At 42.1% G+C, this 20,688-nt stretch overlaps 2 protein-coding genes and 1 long non-coding RNA gene across 6 annotated transcripts in view; 2 read left to right on the top strand and 1 right to left on the bottom strand.

The window, feature by feature from the left end:
- Positions 1-59: 59 nt before the first annotated feature.
- The window catches only part of ntn1a (netrin 1a), a 71,335-nt gene continuing 50,706 nt past the window's right edge, over positions 60-20,688 (bottom strand). For all 3 annotated transcript variants that reach the window (XM_037765002.1, XM_037765001.1, XM_037765003.1), the window contains 3 exons: positions 17,159-17,212; positions 7,245-7,319; positions 60-2,006 (listed from right to left, as the gene is read on the bottom strand). In XM_037765002.1, coding sequence (XP_037620930.1) covers positions 1,678-2,006; positions 7,245-7,319; positions 17,159-17,212 — 458 coding nt within the window. In that variant the 3' untranslated portion in view covers positions 60-1,677. The remainder of the gene's footprint in view (positions 2,007-7,244; positions 7,320-17,158; positions 17,213-20,688) is intronic.
- On the top strand, positions 4,439-7,249 carry LOC119485405. Its single transcript, XR_005206258.1, has 3 exons — positions 4,439-5,460; positions 5,618-5,730; positions 6,906-7,249. It is a non-coding gene; the product is annotated as an uncharacterized LOC119485405 (long non-coding RNA).
- pik3r5 (phosphoinositide-3-kinase, regulatory subunit 5) overlaps positions 17,500-20,688 on the top strand; it is an 87,994-nt gene continuing 84,805 nt past the window's right edge. Inside the window, exon 1 of one of the 2 annotated variants that reach the window (XM_037764997.1) lies at positions 17,500-17,819. In XM_037764997.1, coding sequence (XP_037620925.1) covers positions 17,761-17,819 — 59 coding nt within the window. In that variant the 5' untranslated portion in view covers positions 17,500-17,760. The remainder of the gene's footprint in view (positions 17,820-20,688) is intronic. The other variant, XM_037765000.1, reaches the window with a different exon arrangement.

Here is a 20,688-nt window from a genome sequence, read left to right as displayed (position 1 = left end):
TTTTGCAATAGACTCCATTATATTTTAGTAAAAAAACAGTAGTCCCATGTGCCCAAATACTAGTACAAGTCTGATAAGAAAATGTCTGTATCTCAGAAACTACAAGGAGCACAATCAAGTGTTTGATATCTATGAACTCATAACGAGTTGAAAATTAAAAGTGTGATTTTTCATGTGATCTGAAAAAATTCAAAGTTGCACTGTTAGATACTTATCAAAAGTATGTTCGTACCAATTTTCAAGACTTTTGAGCAATCAGAACAAATGTTGTGGCATTTATAAATATAGTCTTAGCACAAATGGGTTAAAAGGATATTTTTCTTCCTTTGTCGTATTCATACAATTTTTTAAAGATACATTTTGACACCTTGTACAAAGTATTTTTCATGAGCTGATGTAAAGGAATACATTTAAACATAATCTATTTGCATGTTTGTGTCAGTATCCTCTGATAACATGCAGTACTTTCATCGGCACAACAATAATGTTGCATCCATTCTGCACAATGATGACCTACCTTGGGTAACTTGAGGAGCTCAAATCAAAGTAAATATTGTCACTTAATTGTAGATGTAATGAATTAAAGCAAAAACAAAATGTTACATTATATTTTGTAGCCACTTGTGAATATTTTCATATTATTTTATAACAATCAATGTGGCTGGCTTCTGGTCCTTTTGTAAGTCAGATGTTAAACTCCTACTGGAGTTGTGAATAATAAAAAAAATCACAGTTACTGTAAGTATTGAAAGTGAAATCAGTGATTTAGTCTGTCCTCTCAAAAACGTGTATTTTTTTTTACTTTAGTACCATGAGCAGCACCAGTTAGTGAACGCAAGTGAGATGTGTTCACATGCACAGATACTGAACCACCAAAATGTAACCAGTGAATGGGCAAATAGGGGAGTAAAGATACGCTCAAGATGAATCAGTCAATACTGTGTTTTATCTCTTCTGTCACTTGCATGTTCTAAATTTGTAAAAGTCCCGACAGCTAAAAATGTAGAACGGCAGATTTCTTGAGTTGCAGATATACCTGAATTTGAACAACAGGTGAAAAGGAAAGTCATTGAAATGTATTATGCATTTCTGTGGCTTGCAAACAATATGTTTTTTTTATGGCACATTTCTTAACAGAGGAAATATTATTATTGCCTCAATCAGATCAGTGAAGACTTTTGATGAAACAAACTCGCTTCTCAGCTAAGAATACAACAAGAAAACCATGCAGAGGCAACATTGCAGTGGTAGTTAAGTGGCTTTTTTTCTGTCATTTTTGCACCAGCAGAAAATGTCCATAAAAATAAAACATAAAATATAATGATTTCATACTGAGATAAAGAAAACACAAATAACTTTATATGCTGGTAATAGGTGCAAATTCGGCAAATCCACAAGAGAGACAAATCTCAGAGTAAAATAAACCATAAAACCAAATCTGCAAGGTGAGCTCCTTCAACAAAAGTTCACTAGAAAAACAAATCATCCTAAATAATTCTCTTCATGCTTCTACACAAAAAAAGCAGCGACATAAACAGTCTCTTGTCTGTCCGTGGTCCTCTGTCTGCCTCTCTTTCACTTTTTTTTATTATAATTTTTTTTTTAAATCACCCGCTCAGCTTTCCTCTTGAATTCCTCTCCCTCCTCTCCGGCATCCTCTCCATCTTTTCCCGCTTCCTATGGCTTCTTGCACTTGCCTTTCTTCTCGCGCTGCTGGAACTTCCTGAGCCTGCGCGCCCACGTGTCCCTCCACTGGATAACCAGGCTGCCTTTGTCTGCCACCACGCCGCTCTGGCCGGGGGAGTCCTCGTCGTTCCCCAGAAGCAGGTACTTCTTCCCGGGCTTGATCTTGGGACACTTGCAGGCCACGTCTTTGGCGCGGACCCACAGGAACTGGTCGCCGCGGCGGATGCGGCTCTCGCCCTGCTTGTAGACCGAGATGATGTTGACGGTGAACTTCCACCACTCCACGGCTTTGTCTGCCTTCAGGATGTGCACCTGGACAGCTGCAGAGGGAAGTCGGGGGACAAAAGAGATGAGGTTTAGGCAACACAACCAAACCAAAAAAATATCAACCTGCTGTAGGCGTTAGAGAAAAAGTCCGTGGATCGCTACAGTCAGTAGGATTCATCCTATGTGGACCATGAATGTCTTTACAAGATTTCATGGCAATCCATCCAGTAGTTGTTGACATATTTCAGTCTGGACCAAAGTGGTGGACCGACCGTGCTTAAAATCCTCTAAGCACATAGAGTTCGTCCACTACTTATTATGTTGTCCGGTGCCTCATGCTGTGCATTTACCTTTTCTCTGTCATTGAATATTTATAGAGGTAATTAAATAAGATAGTCAGTCAACTAGCCAGCGCTCTCCTGCATGAAGATGTGCAGCTGTTTTTATTATATTAATGAGCACTTGCTCTTTGCTTCATTTTGCTGCATCAGCTCCACCGCATTCATAGATCTCTGTCACGACGAGCACACCGGCTCTTTTTCCAACTGTGGCCATTATTCAACCATCAGCGACACTCTGTCCTCAGCAACCAGGAGTTTAGAGTTGGAAGCTAAAGTCACACAGGGCACAGTGTGCAGACCAGAGAGGCTTGCACTGTGAGTGCTGACCCATGCTGCGGCAAAGAGGAATCCTGTCACAGTATCAAGAGCTCTGACACCTTCTGAGAGGACCGGCTGACCTGGCCTCAGTATCCCCAAAAGCCTCTTATATTTAGGATTGGAGTGGAGTCTTAAAAGTCAGTTTGGATCAATTATTTGGCCGCACTGAAGAGTGACTGAGTTCAGACACTGGGGTTGGCCAAATGCATGGATTTTTCTGAGCTATAACGCTACTGATCACTAGCAAAGAGCATAGTACAAAACATTCAGGTAGCACCTTCTCATTATATCTGCCACTGAGCGGTTAAAATAACAAACGTCGCCTGCGGAGATCATATCAGCTGTTGCTAATTAATGTTTATTCTGTGAGAAACTTGTGGTGCCTTCAAATGGGGTCATGTTTACTGTGTTCAAGAGTTGAGCCCATTTGAACGCCCCCCCCCCTTCATGTCGTATTTACGACCTCGTAAGTGGAAAGTTTCTGAAAGCTCCAAATTTACGAGTTGTGACGTGTTTGTTGATGTTGTCAGAAATGGTGCTTTTCGGTACATAATAATTGAATATATTGTAATTTAAGTAATATATTGGTTTTCTTTGTAGTTGTATAATAGGTCTGAGGAAAATGTTGATATTCCCAACGGCCATGTTGCTGTGACGTCTTGATGTGTCTTCAAAAAGGCGGTTGCTAACAAGTGGCTAAATGAGACTACTAAACGTCATCACGCCGAACACTAGTCCGCCTTTATCTTAGCGGTGGTGACGTGAAGTCATGCGACCTTGCTTTTTAGCTTTTTACTTCTGGCGATTGCTCCAAAAATCATAAAAGAGAGATTATTTTATGGAACAAAACGTGTACGTATCATGAATGTTTGTTTGCCACGGCACCTTTAAAATGAATAAAATAAACATCCAGCTTGGTGTGTCAAGTTAGAGCTGCTGATAACTTTGACAAATCAACAGGAATTATAAACAGCAGGTAATGAATTAAGAAATAAGAGAAGTGATAATCACAGTAAACCTTTGTGAACGGGCACCTCTGCACTGGTAATGCCAATACATTACACTGGTGGTATAAATACTGTCTTTATCCTCAGTGGGAAAGGCTGGTGTATGATATACAGCCCCACATGCATTATGTCCATTACTCCTGACAGAGCAGTGTGATTTGTAATGTGATTAGGAGGTAGGGTAGGGCCATTAGAGCTGGAAAGACACTCAGTGATATCACATGATGAATCAACCGGTACGGTCCTCGGAGAGAGGGAGGGAACCTAACCCAGCAGGTATCAATATGTATTATATTGACCAGATCTCTATTAACTTCCATTATACTTCTCCTGTACTTACGGGACAGCTTTAGAAATGTGTTACAGGGTCGCTGGTTTCACCTTCAGTGTCGAGCTAATGGAGCCCAACATCATGGCGGTATTAAGAGATATATCCTGACCGTGTTGGATCACCGCCTTGGGAGTCACGCTTTATGAACGGTGAAGAGCTCAAACTGGCTCTAAAACTTCCTGACTTGGGGAAACAGAAAACACATCTGTTTCTAGATTACACTTTTAGTTTCCAGTACTCCTGGTAGTTTTATTCTATATCTGCTGAAGCTTTCTGCGGAGGACTTGAGATGTGTGAGATCCACTTCTTTCAAAAAGCAGTCTCAAAACGATTCTTTTGTCTTTTAATAATGAGTTTTAAATCTTAGTCGCTGAATAGTTTGTGCACTTTTCTGTATGCTCTCTGTATATTTTGTAAAGCACATTTAATCATGTTTTTCCTATGTCATGTCCCGCTCTGTCCTGAAGTAGTGTTTTTCCTTGTTTCATTTATTCATATCATTCATGTTTAGTGCTTCCTGTTTTATTTTATTACTATAGCTGCTAATCTATTGTGCTCGGAACGACCTCCGACGTGGAAAAGTGCAACGGAACGCTCATTTAAGTCGGAATTTCAAGTCGGAAACGGGCAAGATTTCGCCGACATTAACACAACTGACGTCACAGCAACATTGTGGCGCACACAGTGAAATACCTTATATCATTATTTTTTAGTGTTTGTGTTATGAAATGTGCTGAAACAATGCATAACCGGGTTCTCGCAGACCCTTAAAATGTCTTAAAATAGATTTTCAGGAATATTTCTCCACAGGATTCTCTATTTGTTAATTTAATGGTGGTTAAGGTTCTTTATACGCCGTTTCTCTCCGCTAATGGCACTGTGGTAATTGATGTTGGAAGTCGAGAATACCGACTCGGAATTATGGACTTCCAACTTGCAATGGATTGCAGCATATCTCCTCTTGTTTCAGATCACTTCTCTTCCTGCCTTTGTGTGTTTTCCCGCCAGTTCCGGCCCTGATTAGTTTCACCTGTCCCTCGTTAGTCCAGCAGTCACCTAACCTCCTGCTCACCTGTTCCCATTTCCCCTATCAGTCATTCACTACGTATACCAGCCAAGTGCCTTTGTTCCTTGCCAGTTTGTCTTTTCACCTAGTGTTCAACAAACACAACGCTTTCATCCAGGAGACAGCTGTCCGTGTCCCGTGCATTAAGTTTCACTTTCACATTACAATCAGCTGATCGTTCATGTCTCGTGTTCACGTTTCATTTTCACTTTACAAACATAGTAGTTTTAAGCCCAACCATGTAGTTTTTTCCTAAATCTAACTAAGCTTTTGTTGACTAAACGTAAAGTGCACAAATGCACCTTGGAAATCATAGTTAACTACTCACAGGCTTGTACCTTTGATTTTTGTTTTTTACATCAAAGAACCAAATATTTTCTAACCCAGTTGTTCATCTTTTGCACTGATTTTCAAATCCATCCAAGCTGTTGAAGAACTCCAACTGTGAGTCACATCGTCAATGTAGAAAACGAACGGGACTTTTACTTCTGGAACCTAAAACACCTCCTCCCACATTACAACTCTATTGGGCTGTCATTTGCTATATATGCTCTTATCTTGTCTACACATTTTATCGTCCTACTTCTGCTCGTGTTTGTAGATCATTTCCACCCCGGTTGTCCCATTACCCCGTGTCAACAGAGACTCAGTGGCCGATCTGGTGTGACCCGACGGTGACCTCGCCCCCACCTTGCACCTACCGGCTGCCACCAGGTGCTGTTCTCTGTTTGTGTTTAGTCAACAATCACTGTACGCTGACATGCCTGGAATAGTTATACCCAGGATTTTTCTCTCCACCCCCTCTCTACACCCCGCTCCCTCCTGTGATTCTTTATGTGCGTCTGTATGTCGACCACAGAAGCTTGTCGCGTCGTTTCCCTACGCAGCATGGAGCCCTGCTCCCCTGCTGATCTTTTCAAAACAGTCCAAAGCTATGGCTCTTACAAGTTATCCTGTAGATCTACATTGTGTTTGACTTCTCGATCCGCTTCGCTGAGCTCGCGTGTGGTAAATACTGTACAGGGATCATGTTCTGGTCTGTTATGAATCTTGAATATGCTGTTGCAAGCTAAGCATATATATGACAAGGAGCTTAGTGGTTCTCATGTACATCGGCGGCACAAAGCCCCCCTGGCGAAGGCAGGGCGAGGAGAAAGTGGATTACACACAGGATGATGTAGCACTTAAAATCGATCTCTGCTGATTCTACTGATAAAATCAATTTGTTATCTATAACTGTAGATTTAAACTAAAAATTGAGCCTGATATTGAAAGGTTAACAACATTGCCAAACCAAAGAAAAGCAAACAAGCCATGTAGCTGACACATTCACTGATGAACGGATGCATATTTCGGAGGCTATTGCTCTTCTCACGACGTCAGCGACAAGGTAGGCATTGGTGGAAGAGGAGGTGTCCATAAGCTGACCCCCTAACTCCTCCAAATCCCTGCAGAACAAAGCCCAGGCCCGTCTGTCAAGCTGCTGAGGTATGCCGCAGGATGCCGCTGCTTGGTTGACCGGTTCGGGCGGCCCGACTTCAATCAGGGGAGGGGACAGAGGGAGGGGAAGAGGGGAGAGGTCATACGTCTTATCCACACCTTGAATGGCGTGGCGGACGGACGGTCACAGGAATGCAGCGAGAAGCACATCGGTTGTGGGGGGAAGTGGGCCGCCTTAATGAGGATCTCTTAGAGGGCACCCACTGTCCGTCACACTGTCTTTGCTTTATCCGCCCGGGTCTTAAATGCCCGCTCGGAGACATTTCTCCCCACACACACACCTCTGCCTAATTCTTTATCCGGCCCTTTCTCTCCTTCTGTTTGTCTGCTTCTCTCTTCCTCCTTGAAGATCTGCTGTCGTCTGTTTGATCTTTTGTCTCTGTCCTCAGAAAGCTGGAGTAAGCCATCAGTAAAATGCCTCCTCTGTAAACTACAGCAGCTCCCCCAGCAACCTGCTGGACTGGGATGTATGGGATCGGGATGGGAAGGATTCTGGGCCCAGTGCATATTCCCAACACAAAAAATGTGTATATTGTGTTGCTCAGTGTTTTTACTGCTATGATACACACTATTTGTTCCTGTTGCAGAATAGGAAGCTTGTTTTTTTTATCCAGAGCCAAGTCAGTAAAAATGAAACTGTGTTTCTTCAATCAGACCACATGTTTTTAAGCTTTCCTGTAGAAATGAATGTTAATCCAAGTCATTAAATGGGCTGCGTGTTGATTTACCGTAATCTTTCTTGCAGTACTTCTTCATGTTGATCTTCAGTTTGCCTTTAGACGCTTTGCAGTAAGAGTCGCAGTCTGCAAGAATAAGAAGGAGAAAACACAGTTAGGAGGGTGTAGAGGGAGGAAACAAACTTTTTATTTTATTTAGTAATGGGAGTTTTATGAATTTATTAAGAATTGATTGTCGGGGGGGGGGGGAACAAACACATTTCAGAACATGGGGAGAAAAAAACATGTGGCCCTACTACAATGCTGTGTAAATTGCAAAGTCATAACATGCATGGCATACTTTATTTCCATAAAAATCTGTGAAATTGTTCCCAGAATTTTGCCAAATAAATTTGAGAAAATAAATAATTGACAAAATAAAAATGAACTATTTATTACAAACTAAGATATTGGATTGAAAAAAAAAAATCACACACAACGCTCAAAAATGTGATTTAATAATTTTTCATTCATACTCAATTGCTAAAGTAATTATTATTATTATTATTATTATTATTATTATATACATGAATGGATTACATATACCACAAATCATCTGCCAAATGTCCAAAACAAACAAATCCGGTAAATATCCCCTTCAATATGAGGAAAAAATATTTACAGTATAAATAGCTTTAGGCCAATTCATGTTATTTTTTAAATATTTAAAAACGAACAATTATTTTACATGCGTAAAGAAAAAAATCCATGATTCACTTTATAATTTCCACTAGATTTAAATATAAGAAATATTTTCCTCAGTTTTTTCCCCCTCCTCTACATTTTCAGGTATGGCGGCATTTTAACAAATTTTCCAATTTTTAAACATTGCACAGCTGTTTTAGCACCACCTTTAGCTGTATTTCTGTCTCACTAGACTGGACCAGAAGGACAGTTTTAGTAAAGAAAGAAAGAAAGAGGAGAAAACAGCCATCTATCTGCCTTTTCGGTCCTGTCACTAACAGAGAGAAAACAACGTTTCCTTTAAACAACTTTAGAGAACAAAAACAACGACAGCACCTCTGGCAACAGTTCTTTTGGCCGACTGGTTGACGCACATCTGTCTGGTGTGGTTGTGTTTTCTAATGGGACGGCTGTGGTGCCACTGCTGGACTCATTAAGGGTGTGTGTTGTGGTTGTGGTGGAGGCACAGTAACCCTCTAACCACGTCTACAGCCTCCATGTGTGACGGCGAGGACGTCTGAGCGGAGCTGATGGTACCAGATCACCACTGCCCTCTACCCACTCGCTGCCTGTCAGACTGTGGGAATGAGTCAGGCCTGAGCAGACCACCCTCCACCCACTTCAACCCCCACCTCCCTCCAAAATCTCACCTCGCTTGTCACCTCAGCCCCCGACCTCCCGAAAAAACTAACCCCGTCAGGATCACATCAAGGCCCCACCGAGGACCATGTCAAGCTTTTGCATTTATTGCAGTGTGGACAGGGGAGAGGGGGGGAGCGCTGAGGGCTGGCAGCTATTTGAGGGAGTAGAAGGTGGGGGGTGTGAAGGGGGTCAATGCCACACAAAGGGAGGTCAGGAAGGGAAAATTAGCCATCCATGAAGCGTTAGGCAGAGGACCCTTTTTTTTGGGGAGGGGGGCGTCCACTCTGGAGCCGTGAACAAATAAATACCTCACGCAGGCAGAGGGGTCACCCAAATCGCCTCACGGCTCACACACATACTCGTATATGGTATGCATGTACACACTCTCTGTTCAGCTTGATTTGTCATCTGGATAACAACCTCAACACAGAACATTTTATACATCTTTTTTGCAGGGCTGTCCCAAATACGATTTTTTTGGGCTTCAAAGCTTTGGTGAGAAATATCTGAAGGTATTCGAAGCTTCGGGACAGCGCCGCTGCCGCCGCACACTCAACAAACAGCGATATCCATCTGAGAATAATTAATAATAATTAATGTTGAATATGAATAATGAATAATGTTGTGAGATTATTCCTTATTTCATGGGCTATTTTAGGATTTATACATAATTATTACATACTTATATGTAAAAACAAAACAAAAAATGAAGTATTTGAATACTGATTTGGAGTCAATTACCACGGCAACGGCGAAGCTTCGAAACAGGCATAATTTTTTTATAAATCATATTTTTTTTAGATTTGTTAGATAATGTTTAAGAAATTTTCAGTGCATAAAATCATGTAAAGCCTTAATTAAAGTTTTTATATTCCATGTGTGGTGGAGGTAAGCGTACTCGTACCGTACTGCATCTCCATTGGTTGTTGTGTTTCTAATTATTGGAAGTAAGCTGTTATTTTTGTCACATGCATTGCAGATTATAACTAACCCTGCTCCTTGTCCATATAGATCTATATGCCATCTGTTTTATGATAAATTACCAGGAGGTGAAGAAGGCAGAACAGTATATCCCTCCCTCCACGTTGCCCCAGCAATGCAGAGAGTATATAGCTCCAGTGATTGCCCCATGCTACGCTGTCACGCTGCCAGCCACATGCCAGCCAGAACAGCGTGACGTGAGGCCATATCATGAAAAAGAAAAACTTGTTTTCCCTTCTTTTCTGCTCCTCCAGCGCTCTCCCAACTGGCATAAATTGGATCCAGAGTACTGATTTGGTTTAGTGCTGCAAGCTGTAATGAGTATAGTAAAAGAAAGGAGGGAGGAAGAGATGGATGGATGGCGAGTAGTAGCAGTGGAGGAGAGTGATGGTGGAAGAAGGATCGGAGCTTTCAGGCAGCCTGAATATGAACAAACTCCATTGTTGCGAGCAGATCTTTGCTCCATGCCTTTACTCTCCTTTATACTCTGTTTGAATGAGGTTGCCCGGGGAACACCGCGACAAGAAAAAATGCAGGGAAGGAGGCGGGAGAATGGATGCTGGTAGAGAGCGAAGGGGTGGAGAGGTTGACAAAAAAAGAAGACAGGAGTGAAGTTTATCAGGGGGGTGGGAAGAAGAAGAAGAAGATGAGGAGGAGGATATTAAGTAAAATCCCCAAATCAGCAAAAGCTGGTCGCCTCACAAGTCGAAGCTGCTGGTAGTAAATAGAGAGAAAAATAGGCAAAGTAAATGAAACAGAGGAGTCTATATGAGCTGCACCTGATTACCATGTAAATGATGGAAGGGGGAGCTGTGGAAAGGACGCTTTGTTTTCTCATAACCCCCCTTGATGCCATCATGATACTTCCCTTTGATAGCCTTTCGTTCCCCATTAGTGTACCCCTGAGACACAGCTCTGGGCCCCGCTGAGAGCACCCCGAGATCCCCATTTAGGGCCAGGCAGTCCCCTACCGCGAGGACAAATGTTCCCTTTGTGCGCGCGTTACAAGCAGGGGAAGTGGGAGCAGTCCTGTAGCACTGAGCTAAAATGTGCTTTGGGTGTTCTGAGTAGATGTAGTTACTACGGCGCTTTGTCTCCTGCCTTTCAGAGCACTGAGAAGTGCGTAACTGAGAGGTGGACCTTTGCCCCTCCTATCAAAGTGCTGTACAGCCCTTTAAGCTAATCGTTCTCATTTGGGATGCTTCTCACTAAAGCTGCTTTAAGACAGAATACAGTACTGTACAGTTCTATGTGTTGGAGCCAAAGCTTTACAGGGACCATAGATGGAAGCAAGTAGGCCCGGGTTCAGTAGCCAGCCAGTGTTAGGTAGTACAGTAGTACATACGGATGCACCGATCCCACTTTTTCAGCCCTGATAGGGATACCTGGGCTTTGGGTATCGGCCGATACTGAGTACCGATCCGATAGTTTTTAATTATTAAGCTGTATGCCCCGCTGTGTGGAAGTGACTGGGATCATTCTTTTACGTGTAAGACAACATCAGGTTTGACTTAAACATTGTTTTACTAACTTTGTAAAACAAAATGTAACTAGAATGGCACTCGGAGAGCGCAGACCTCCGCCAAGGTGCCTGACTTTAAAAACAGATCACAGCTCACAGCTGGCGGTACCGTGAGATGGTCGGCTTATTATTAACACGGTGTGTGTCCGTGTAACGTATTGGCGGATGCCTCTCTCATTCAGCAGCCTTGTTATGTCTGTATAACGTTACACTACGTTGTCTGTCATCCCGTCATCTACCGCTTTTTTCTTTCTCACCGCTGACAGCCAGCAGCTCCCACACCTCGAAGTCTCACCGCACATCCACACACGTATCTCTCTGCTCTCAGAAGGAGGAAGAAGGCATGGTCATGCGTCATCAACGCGTCTTCAGTTACACTGTGCATGAGTTATACCCTGTGGTCTTAATGCTCAGGCTGATCGGAATTCTTAAAAAAATTCCTGAATCTGAATCATGTCCCGGATCGCCACCAAAATCTAATGGATTGTTCATTGTGCTACACCCCACCCCTCCCAACAATTTCATTCAAATCCATCGCAAACTTCTGGAGTAATCCTGCAAACAGACGCACAAACAAACCAACAAACCAACGCCGATGAAAACAATACATCCGTGGCCTCGGCGAAGGTAACAAATAAATGCATAGATATAAATGTACAGAATTTGTATTCATTCAAATAATGGTATCCGACACCAGATCAGCCCATTGTCACCAATACCCATTCCACCTCTTTGAGTCAGTATTGGACCGATAAGACCACTAAGTAAAACATGCCCAAAATATTCCCAATTTCCCCCTGGGGATCAATAAAGTAATTCTGATTCTGAAAATATAAAAATGGTAATGGACAATGCTCTGTGCATGCTTTTGTATACTGCAGCTTTGTTTACTGACCCTCAACATTAATTGTGGCGTAGGTAACATGTAGGCCTACTGTAACCTAAAAAAAACTAAAATATTCATGATCAAAACTCAGACAATGGCTCCAGTAAAATGATGAGGGACAACTACCATGGCTGGTTGAAGGCAATGTGAATGTGCCTGAGAAGAAATAGGGAAACAAATCTGACTTAAAATCAAACTCCTCAACATCGATCTAGAATCTAATATTTTTAACTTACCAAACTGTTGTAGCTGTTCTATTATTTGCCTTTACCTAATTAGTCATAATTTTTTGTCAAAAAAAGCATATTTCCCAGCTCTAATACAGTGTGAAAAAACTGAGGAATCTTAGTACAAATATTACACAACACACCTCAATTATACAGTTGATTTGCAAACAAGGAAAAGGAGTTGAAGGTCCATGTCTCAAAATAACCACTCACTTCACTTCTGTAGTGGCGTGGCTAACTACTAATAAGTATGTTTTTGTTGCTGTTCATTACACAGATAACATCGAATGTACCCAGGCGAGTGAAATCTGATCTCAAGTGGTCTCTCGAGCCACAGCCAGGTGTGAACAGCCAATCTACATCAACTAGATCTAGATACAAGATGCTCAGTGTGAACGTGGCCGCAGAGGCACGCCGGCATCAGAGGTACCAGAGCAGCGAGACAAGGAGGTGTAAATGACGGCCCAGGAGGAGGGCTTTCTCCCTCGACCAGACTGATTGAGAAACAAATTGCGGCAAATAAAGCATGTAATTAGATTATGGCGCCCAGTGTGCTGCCCCGCTCTGTTCTCCTCCGCTCACACAAGAGCCGAGAGTTTGGATCCCGTCCAGCGAAGACGGAGAGAGAAAGGAGGAAAGAAAGAGAAGGAGTCCCCCCCCCGCTTCTTCTCTCATTGTATCGTCAGAGAGTAAAAAGATGGTTTGTTTTCGGGGCAGACAACAGCCAGCGAAGAGGCTGTTAGAGGTCTTGACCTGATTTGAGATTTCCGGGTGGCGTGCGATCAGTTCTGATGAGTTGATTCGTCCTCTGTTACTGTAACTGATGAGGTTCAGATGAGTCATGGCAGTGGGGATTCCTGTTGGTTATCACCCAAAAGCATGGACACGGAGAGAGAACGTAACCCTGCCAAGGTTTTCATGTCATTAAAAAATGGTTTTGGGCACCAAAAAGTAAATAGCGTGCAAAAGTTTGATATCGATAATGAGAATCTGATACTGTGCTGTTCTATTTTTGGCCCAAAATTTCTTTCACCATTATTTCTTCCACAATTATGAGGCGCAACAAGATCCCACGTTGACATGACCGCGAAGCGCGGCGGAGTCGATAAGTACTGAGCAGGGCGTGTGAAGCAAGACTCACGTCCAAAAAATCCAAAGGAGGGGTCCGCCACAGATTCTGATCACTTCCAGCCTCGGACGAGACACACACACACACACACACACACACACACACACACACACACACACTCTCATACGAGACTGAACCTCGTTACCCTTACGAGCCTCATCATCGTCACTCCAACTCTCCTCCTCATCATCATCATTAGTAACTTTCACATCTCGCATCCTGACAGGCCCGAGCCGGCCATCGCAGGTCATCAGCGGTTAATCTCCTCCACATTTTCGTTGCCGCGCAGACGTCTCTGTCACGACCCGTGGGAGTGGCGACTCACACCATCCGTGACCTACCAGCACAATGTGTGTTTTGTCTGGGCCACACCATCGGAGGTATTCTCCATGCATTCCAGCCCTCCGTGTGGTCGAGAGGGGGAGAGAGCCCTGCTGCAGGAGACAAATTAATATCCACTCCATTTTCCCTCACGCTCTCCATTCACCCTCCCTCCGTAAAATACGTCCCCCCCCTTCGTTCAACTGAGGCGCAACAAGGCACCTGCCTCACAGCTGTCAGCCCAACACCCCCTAGCTCACCCGTGGACACTTTTTCACATACTATATCATCAAAATGAACTTTCTACATGTCTTGAAAGCAGGGTTGGTAAAGATTTTAGAAATATTTTTTTGTTATATTAGTTGAAATAACTCATTACATCCCGACAGAAATCAATAAATGAAATGCTCTGATAAAAAAAATGTTTATGTTCATAATGATAATTTTGGGGGAGTGGCTTTGGAGGGAGGCCTGGAGGGACAGACTGTCAGTGTTGCTGACTTTCTCTCTAGATTTAGGGACTTTTGGAGTTAATGCTGTTAGCTACTTTTATTGGAAAAGAGTTGGCAACACTGGGCTCGGGTTTTCGGTTGGATCATTTTTAAAAATCTAGTGTACTCTTGCTAGTTTCTCAAGCTCACCGGCCCGACCTTTAATTGATCCTAAAAGTCTTCAGAATCGTAATCATGTTCTTCCCCTTTTTCTCCACGACACTGTTTTCTTATCCCCCTCCATTTACTCATTCTTATTTCTCTTTCTGTTTTTCATTTTTCTTCTTGTGGATTTTGGATTTCCCACTCTTTTTTGGTCTCATACTTTTCTCTTTCTATGTCCGCAGTCTACTATTAATGATAATATAATATGATATAATATTAGGGTTGTCAAAAGTTAACGCGATAACGCAAATTTGTTTTAACGCCACTAATTTCTTTAACGCATCAACGCAACTTGCGGTTTTTAGATTGTACTGGGCTCGCGAAGGAGACTAAATAACGCTTCATACTTAGGTTAAATTTTGGCGAGGAAAAACTGGCATGACCATCTTCCAAGGGATCCCTTGACCTCTGACCTCAAGATATGTGAATGAAAATGGGTTCTATGGGTACCCACGAGTCTCCCCTTTACAGACATGCCACTTTATGATAATCACATGCACTTTTGGGGAAGTAAGAGTCAAGTCAGCACACTGACACACTGACAGCTGTTGTTGCCTGTTGGGATTCAGTTAGACATGTTATGATTTGAGCATATTTTTTATGCTAAATGCAGTACCTGTGAGGGTTTCTGGACAATATTTGTCATTGTTTTGTGTTGTTAATTGATTTCCAATAATAAATATGTACATACGTTTGCATAAAGCAGCATATTTGCCCACTCTCATGTTGATAACAGTATTAAATACTTGACAAATCTCCCTTTAAGGTACATTTTGAACAGATGAAAATGTACGACTAATCACAATTAAATATTTTAATCCAATGACAGCCCTATATAATATATAATAATAACCATAATTTAGAAATAAAAAAAATCTATAATGCTAATCTTCACTCTGGTGCAGTCACTATTAGTCGGGTGGAAAATATTGTCCGATGATCTGATAAAACCACCACATCTGTTTGCAATCCCATATTAGGTGATATCATAGCTGTTTGAATACCAGGCTGAGAGAGAGGTGTGTTTGCTCTGCAACCTTCTCAGAGGGTAATGTATTCATCCTCTGGGCCTCGAGCCCGGGTGGTCCAGCGGGACCCTTCATGATTCTGACGTGGCCGACGCAGGACGTCCATCAAGGTGCTCCACCTCGCAATCTGCTTGATTTCAACCTCTTTGGGCTGAACGGTCTCGTGCCCATTATACATATGAGAGAGAATTCCCAGAACTCTCTGTTGTGATTAGATTATCTTTATGTCATTGCACAGTCTCCTTCAGGTTGTGTTTACATTAGTTTAATGACATGGTTTAATCAATAGGATTATAAGAAGCCTTGAACCAGGATGTAGCCACAGGCAACGATTTCACAAGATAAGGGTAATAGGGAGAGGTAAGGGTAGTTTTCATACAACCCCCAAATATCCAAATGTAACTTTTCAATGTTGAAACAGAAAAGCAATAAATATGCTGATCAACATAGCCTTTATTCAAGTTGATAACACGGCTCCTTCTCTCACTTATCCAGTAATCCCTCAGTGAGGTGAGGAAAATTTCCTACACCCCAAAAGTGGACAGATTCCTGACAAGGGGGGCCCGGAGAAACTCCAGATATTCTAGCTCGGCACCACCCACCGTGTTATGTGAAGACAAAGCGTGAAACAGAGGGAGACGAAGGAGGTGGAGGAGAGCGAAAAAAGAGACTGGAAGAGAAAAGAAAAGAGGTGGAGGAGGGTTGGGGACCGGCAGTATCCTGACTGCGCTGTCAATCGAAGCTGTCCGGGGAACGTTAGGGGACCTCGGAGGGCCTGACAACAGCTGCAGGACAAACACTCACTCACATACATAACATACTACGTTGGGCCTCCTGCAACTTCATGGGTGAGACAGAGCAAACATGCCGCGAGCCGGATGACTCAACTTTTTCCACCATGAGGCCCAAAAGACAAAATGCGGAACTTATTCCGACAGGGTTTGGTGTCTGTTTGTGTTCAAGTTTTTGTGTTTCACATTTGTAGTATTTATACCACATCATAAATTGAATTACCAACATTATGAGTCTCTTACTGTTCCAAGTTTACTCAAATCACAATTTTCAATAAAAGGATCCCACATAATTCAACTGAAAATAGCTACAACAAGCAGAAATTCAGCCAATAAATAAGCTCACAGTCCAGAATATGTGGTCATAATCGCTTCAAAGAAATGAGCTGGCATGAGAAATAAAATGTCATGCACTCATATATTAAAAAAACAACATTTATAGTTAAATTTACCATTATTAAACCCATTCTGACTATGTATTATCATATAGATTTAAGGTCATTCAGCTCTAATGTAAGTCTACTAATCCTGATGTCATATCCCGTCCCTGAAGATAGGACAGTAAATCCCACGTTATGGTATAATTTCAAACACGAATCATCTTGTGAACGAATGAAAAAAGTGCATCCAGTTCACCTCACTTCCTTCACTGCATCAGACATGGAAAGAGGGAGTTTGGAGAGATGAAAAATCATCAAATCAAACAAACTGTCAGCCCCCCGTGCTGCATGCTGGACCAACACCCCACTGTGCCGCAGTTAGACTGATTAATTGTGAAAGTGTGAGAGATTAAAGGAGGCACATCCCAGGGAAGCTGCTAATGGATTTAATATTCATGAAGCCTTAATAAGGAGGGGGAAGAGGCAAGAGGGATCCAATTTATACAGCAGTCTGTTTTTTTTTGTGGAAAAATATTGTGGTGAGGCGTGGAACTGTTGAAACATCCCACATTATACTTACTTCTACATCTTTCCCCCCAAGGCCAGATGTGATTCTAATAGATATGTAGCAGCATATGCATAAATATCAGGAAAAAAGTCAATATTTGCCTGTACTCACCTGATGGCTCCTCTGTACTGCTGGATGGAGTTGTAGGAGGTGCAACTGGAATCTCTACTCCCAGAGAAAACATGACATAGACACAAATAAATTATTACTATGTGCATCCATACATGTCTGTTTGTGTTTGTGTGCATGCATGGCAGTATACAGTGAATGCATGTGCACATTTGATAAGGAAAGGTTAAGGCAAAACAATGCAAAGAAATGAAAATATATCAGTGTTAAAAGAATTACCTTCTTCATCCTCAAAAAATGACTGTTTGTAAATCAAATACTCACTGTGCATTACCTTGAAATCATGAATAAAACGTTGTTTATTCTCGCATGCCGTCACGGTGAACGGAGAATTCCGGAAACAGCCGAACACACTTCGGACGTGTCTGGACTCGCAGCGCGCATGAGCACGAGACATTAGTGGTGGAAATGTTTTAAATAGTAATATTTTGGCAAAAATGCACGTGTTTGGGAAGAACTGAGCATGCAACTGGATAAACAAGACTTGCATTATACTGCACGAGTTGTGTGAGAGTTTGTGAGCAGATTTTTTGATATAGGTTTGCTGTTCCGGCCTTCATTTACTTCATTTACTTCATTTCATCATGGATTTTACTGCGTTTCGTCCGTTTCTGGCATGTGACGTTATCTTCAAGAATTCAAGGTAACCTTCAGTGAGTAATTGATATACAAATGGTAATTTTATAGGTGAAGTATTCGGCCATGAGTTGCTCAAAGCTCTGTGTTTTTTTGTCAGGCTACATGTGTAATTGTTTTGGTTGATAGTTGGCAGCAAATTTGCTAAATACCTTTCTGACAGGGACTGATGTGTATTTTCTTTATTTACACAAAGTTATATCTGATAGATAGATTAAATCAAAGTGGTATGCTGGTGGCCAAGGGCTTAAAATGTTCAAAAACACTTTAAAGGGGACATATCATGCTCATTTCCAGGTTCATACTTGTATTTTGTGGTTCTGCTAGAACATGTTTGCATGCTTTTATGTTTATAAAACACATTATTTTTCTCATACTGTCTGTCTGAATTTACCTGTATTCACCCTCTGTCTGAAACGCTCCGTTTTAGCGCCTGTCTCTTTAAGAGCCCCTCCCAAAAAAAGCCCAGTTTGCTCTAATTGGCTTGTGAGAAAAATATGGTGCACCTTTTGTAAAGGTAGTTCTTAAACCGTGGGCGATATATTCTAATCATTGACGTATAAAGTGAACGGGATACAGTGTTCATTGCTATGAGAGTTGCTCAGTGGGGCATGATGCCAAAATGGCTCGACTGTCGAGAGATAAAATCCCCGGATAATCGTGATAAAGTACCCGGATCATCCGGCGATCTTCCGCATCCATTGGGCCCATAGAGCAGACGCAGTAGCGATTCCTTTAACTCCACCTCCGGCTCATTCACATGAACGGAGAAAGGGAAATAACTCTGGATTCGGCTGTTAGTGCATTTTACAACTTTTAGGACCTAATGATTTAAATAAAGGCTATTCAAATGTTCATACTGGGAAGTTGATTTACCTAAAAAAAAATATTCTCTGATTTACGGACGTCTCTTTTCCAATGTAAATCTATGGGAAAAACAGTTTTTGGGCCCAATGGCATCACATTACGGACACGGAAGATGTAGTACCACCGTTTGGCTACTACGAAAATTCGCTTCAAAGCCCGGTGCTCTTCATGATTCTAATCAAGGCCTATAGAAAGGAGGCTGGGTCACGCGTCATATCTCCAGGATATAACACATGCGCAGTAAAATCTCGCCTGCACTCGCCGAAATTGAGCCAATCGCAACGCACGACCGCAGCTTCAGTTACACTGCGCATGTGTTATACCCCATACCCAGAGACCCATGTCCGCCTGTGACCCAGCCTCCTTTCCATAGGCCTTGATTCTAATGAGCCTGCATGTGACATAGGAAGGGGAGCCAAATCTGAATGGCTTGTTGAATCTGATCTAGACAGCTCACAAAAAATTTACTGGATTGTCTCATTTCACAGTTTGTGGCTTGGTAGACACTCCAGATACCCAGATAATCTGTGCACAAGCACTGAAAAATAAAGTTTTTCATGATATGTCCCCTTTAAGGCAGTGCAATAACTTGTACAACATGGGGGTCAAAGTGTGAAATGTGTACATAAATTAAGCTTTAGTGAAGTTCAGTCAGAAAGCTGTTTTCCTCTAACGCCCTTTTATTGAATATTTATTATTTTTTTCTCCCTTCCATTCTTCCTCAGTACATTTTTTCCCCCTCAGGCGCTGTCAAAGCTCCCCATCCACAAATTTCATACATAGCCATATCTGACCAATAAACTTTCTTTATGCGCTCTACAATCCAATCTGATGTTTTGAATACATTTTAATAAATAGATAGGAGCACCACCGACCATGAACTGCAACATCCCTGGGTTTGTTGCATTTCTCTGCCCCCTAATTTAATTTCATGGCTCTACTATTGTCTGTAAAACAAAGGCATAAATTGTCCAGAAAATAATTAAAAAAAACATTGAGTAGGTTCCATCATTTACCTGCTGGTGTCTAGACTCCCAGTTGGATCCTGTTAAATGCCTTAATGAAGTCTACTCTCCAAAACTTTTTGTCTTTTGTTATTTTGATTCATAATTAATGTTTTTGAATGAATCTCTCACATTGTTATTGTTCTGTTTCATCCTCCTCCCCTGTACCTTGCTGCTGTGCTAAAACTACAACAGAGCCGTCCAAAGACTTGATTCTCTCAGCCCTCCTTCATACATCTTGTATTCACGAGTGGGTAGGAAGTTGACACTCGGAGAAACCATGCATGAAGAACTGCACTCATATCTCCAAAGGAGCAGGATGGCAACAGAAGATATCAAACACACATAATGCCTTGTTTTGTTATCGTGGGCAGGAGGGACAGAAAGGGGCTCATCAAAAAGTCTGTACACAGCAGCGGGGAGGGGGATACGAGGACAAAACCACAGAGATGTATCAAAGACGCATGCAAAGAAAGAGGTGCACAACAGTGGCGGTTTCAGCTGTGCAAAGGTGCAGACTTTGTGTGTATGAGGGGAAGAAAGAAAGAATCAAGTCTTTTGATGGAGTAAAATCAGATTTTCCTCAGCTGGGATTAAGCCAACCTGCTTCCTTACTTTATGAACGTATACACAACATTTATGTCACCATAAATCAGAATCTGTGGAATGATGTGCACGCCTGTTTGTTGACTTGTGGACATAATGGGGCCTTCTCCCATGACGAATTGGTCTATATAATGACAAGAAAAACAATCGCTGCCAAAACAATGGCGCCCTGAAGCCCATAGGTCCCTCTGCTGAATGTTGTTGTTGATCAGCGATCTTCCATCAGTATTCAGCCGCTAGGCACGCCAGTTTAAATAATGAGCCTGTTTCTCATAATTGGCTCGTGTGGATTTATGGCCGACGGCGCTGGAAGGTGTACACAAAGTCAAAGATATAATGTGACTCTGTATTAAAATGAAACATGGCATCACTGAATCTAACTATTGAATGTTGAAGATT

The sequence above is a fragment of the Sebastes umbrosus genome, chromosome 3, assembly GCF_015220745.1.
Source record: "Sebastes umbrosus isolate fSebUmb1 chromosome 3, fSebUmb1.pri, whole genome shotgun sequence".
NCBI classification, from domain to species: Eukaryota; Metazoa; Chordata; class Actinopteri; order Perciformes; family Sebastidae; genus Sebastes; species Sebastes umbrosus.
The sequence above is the reverse complement of the archived record's forward strand: the minus strand, read 5'-3'. Positions and strand labels throughout refer to the sequence as shown.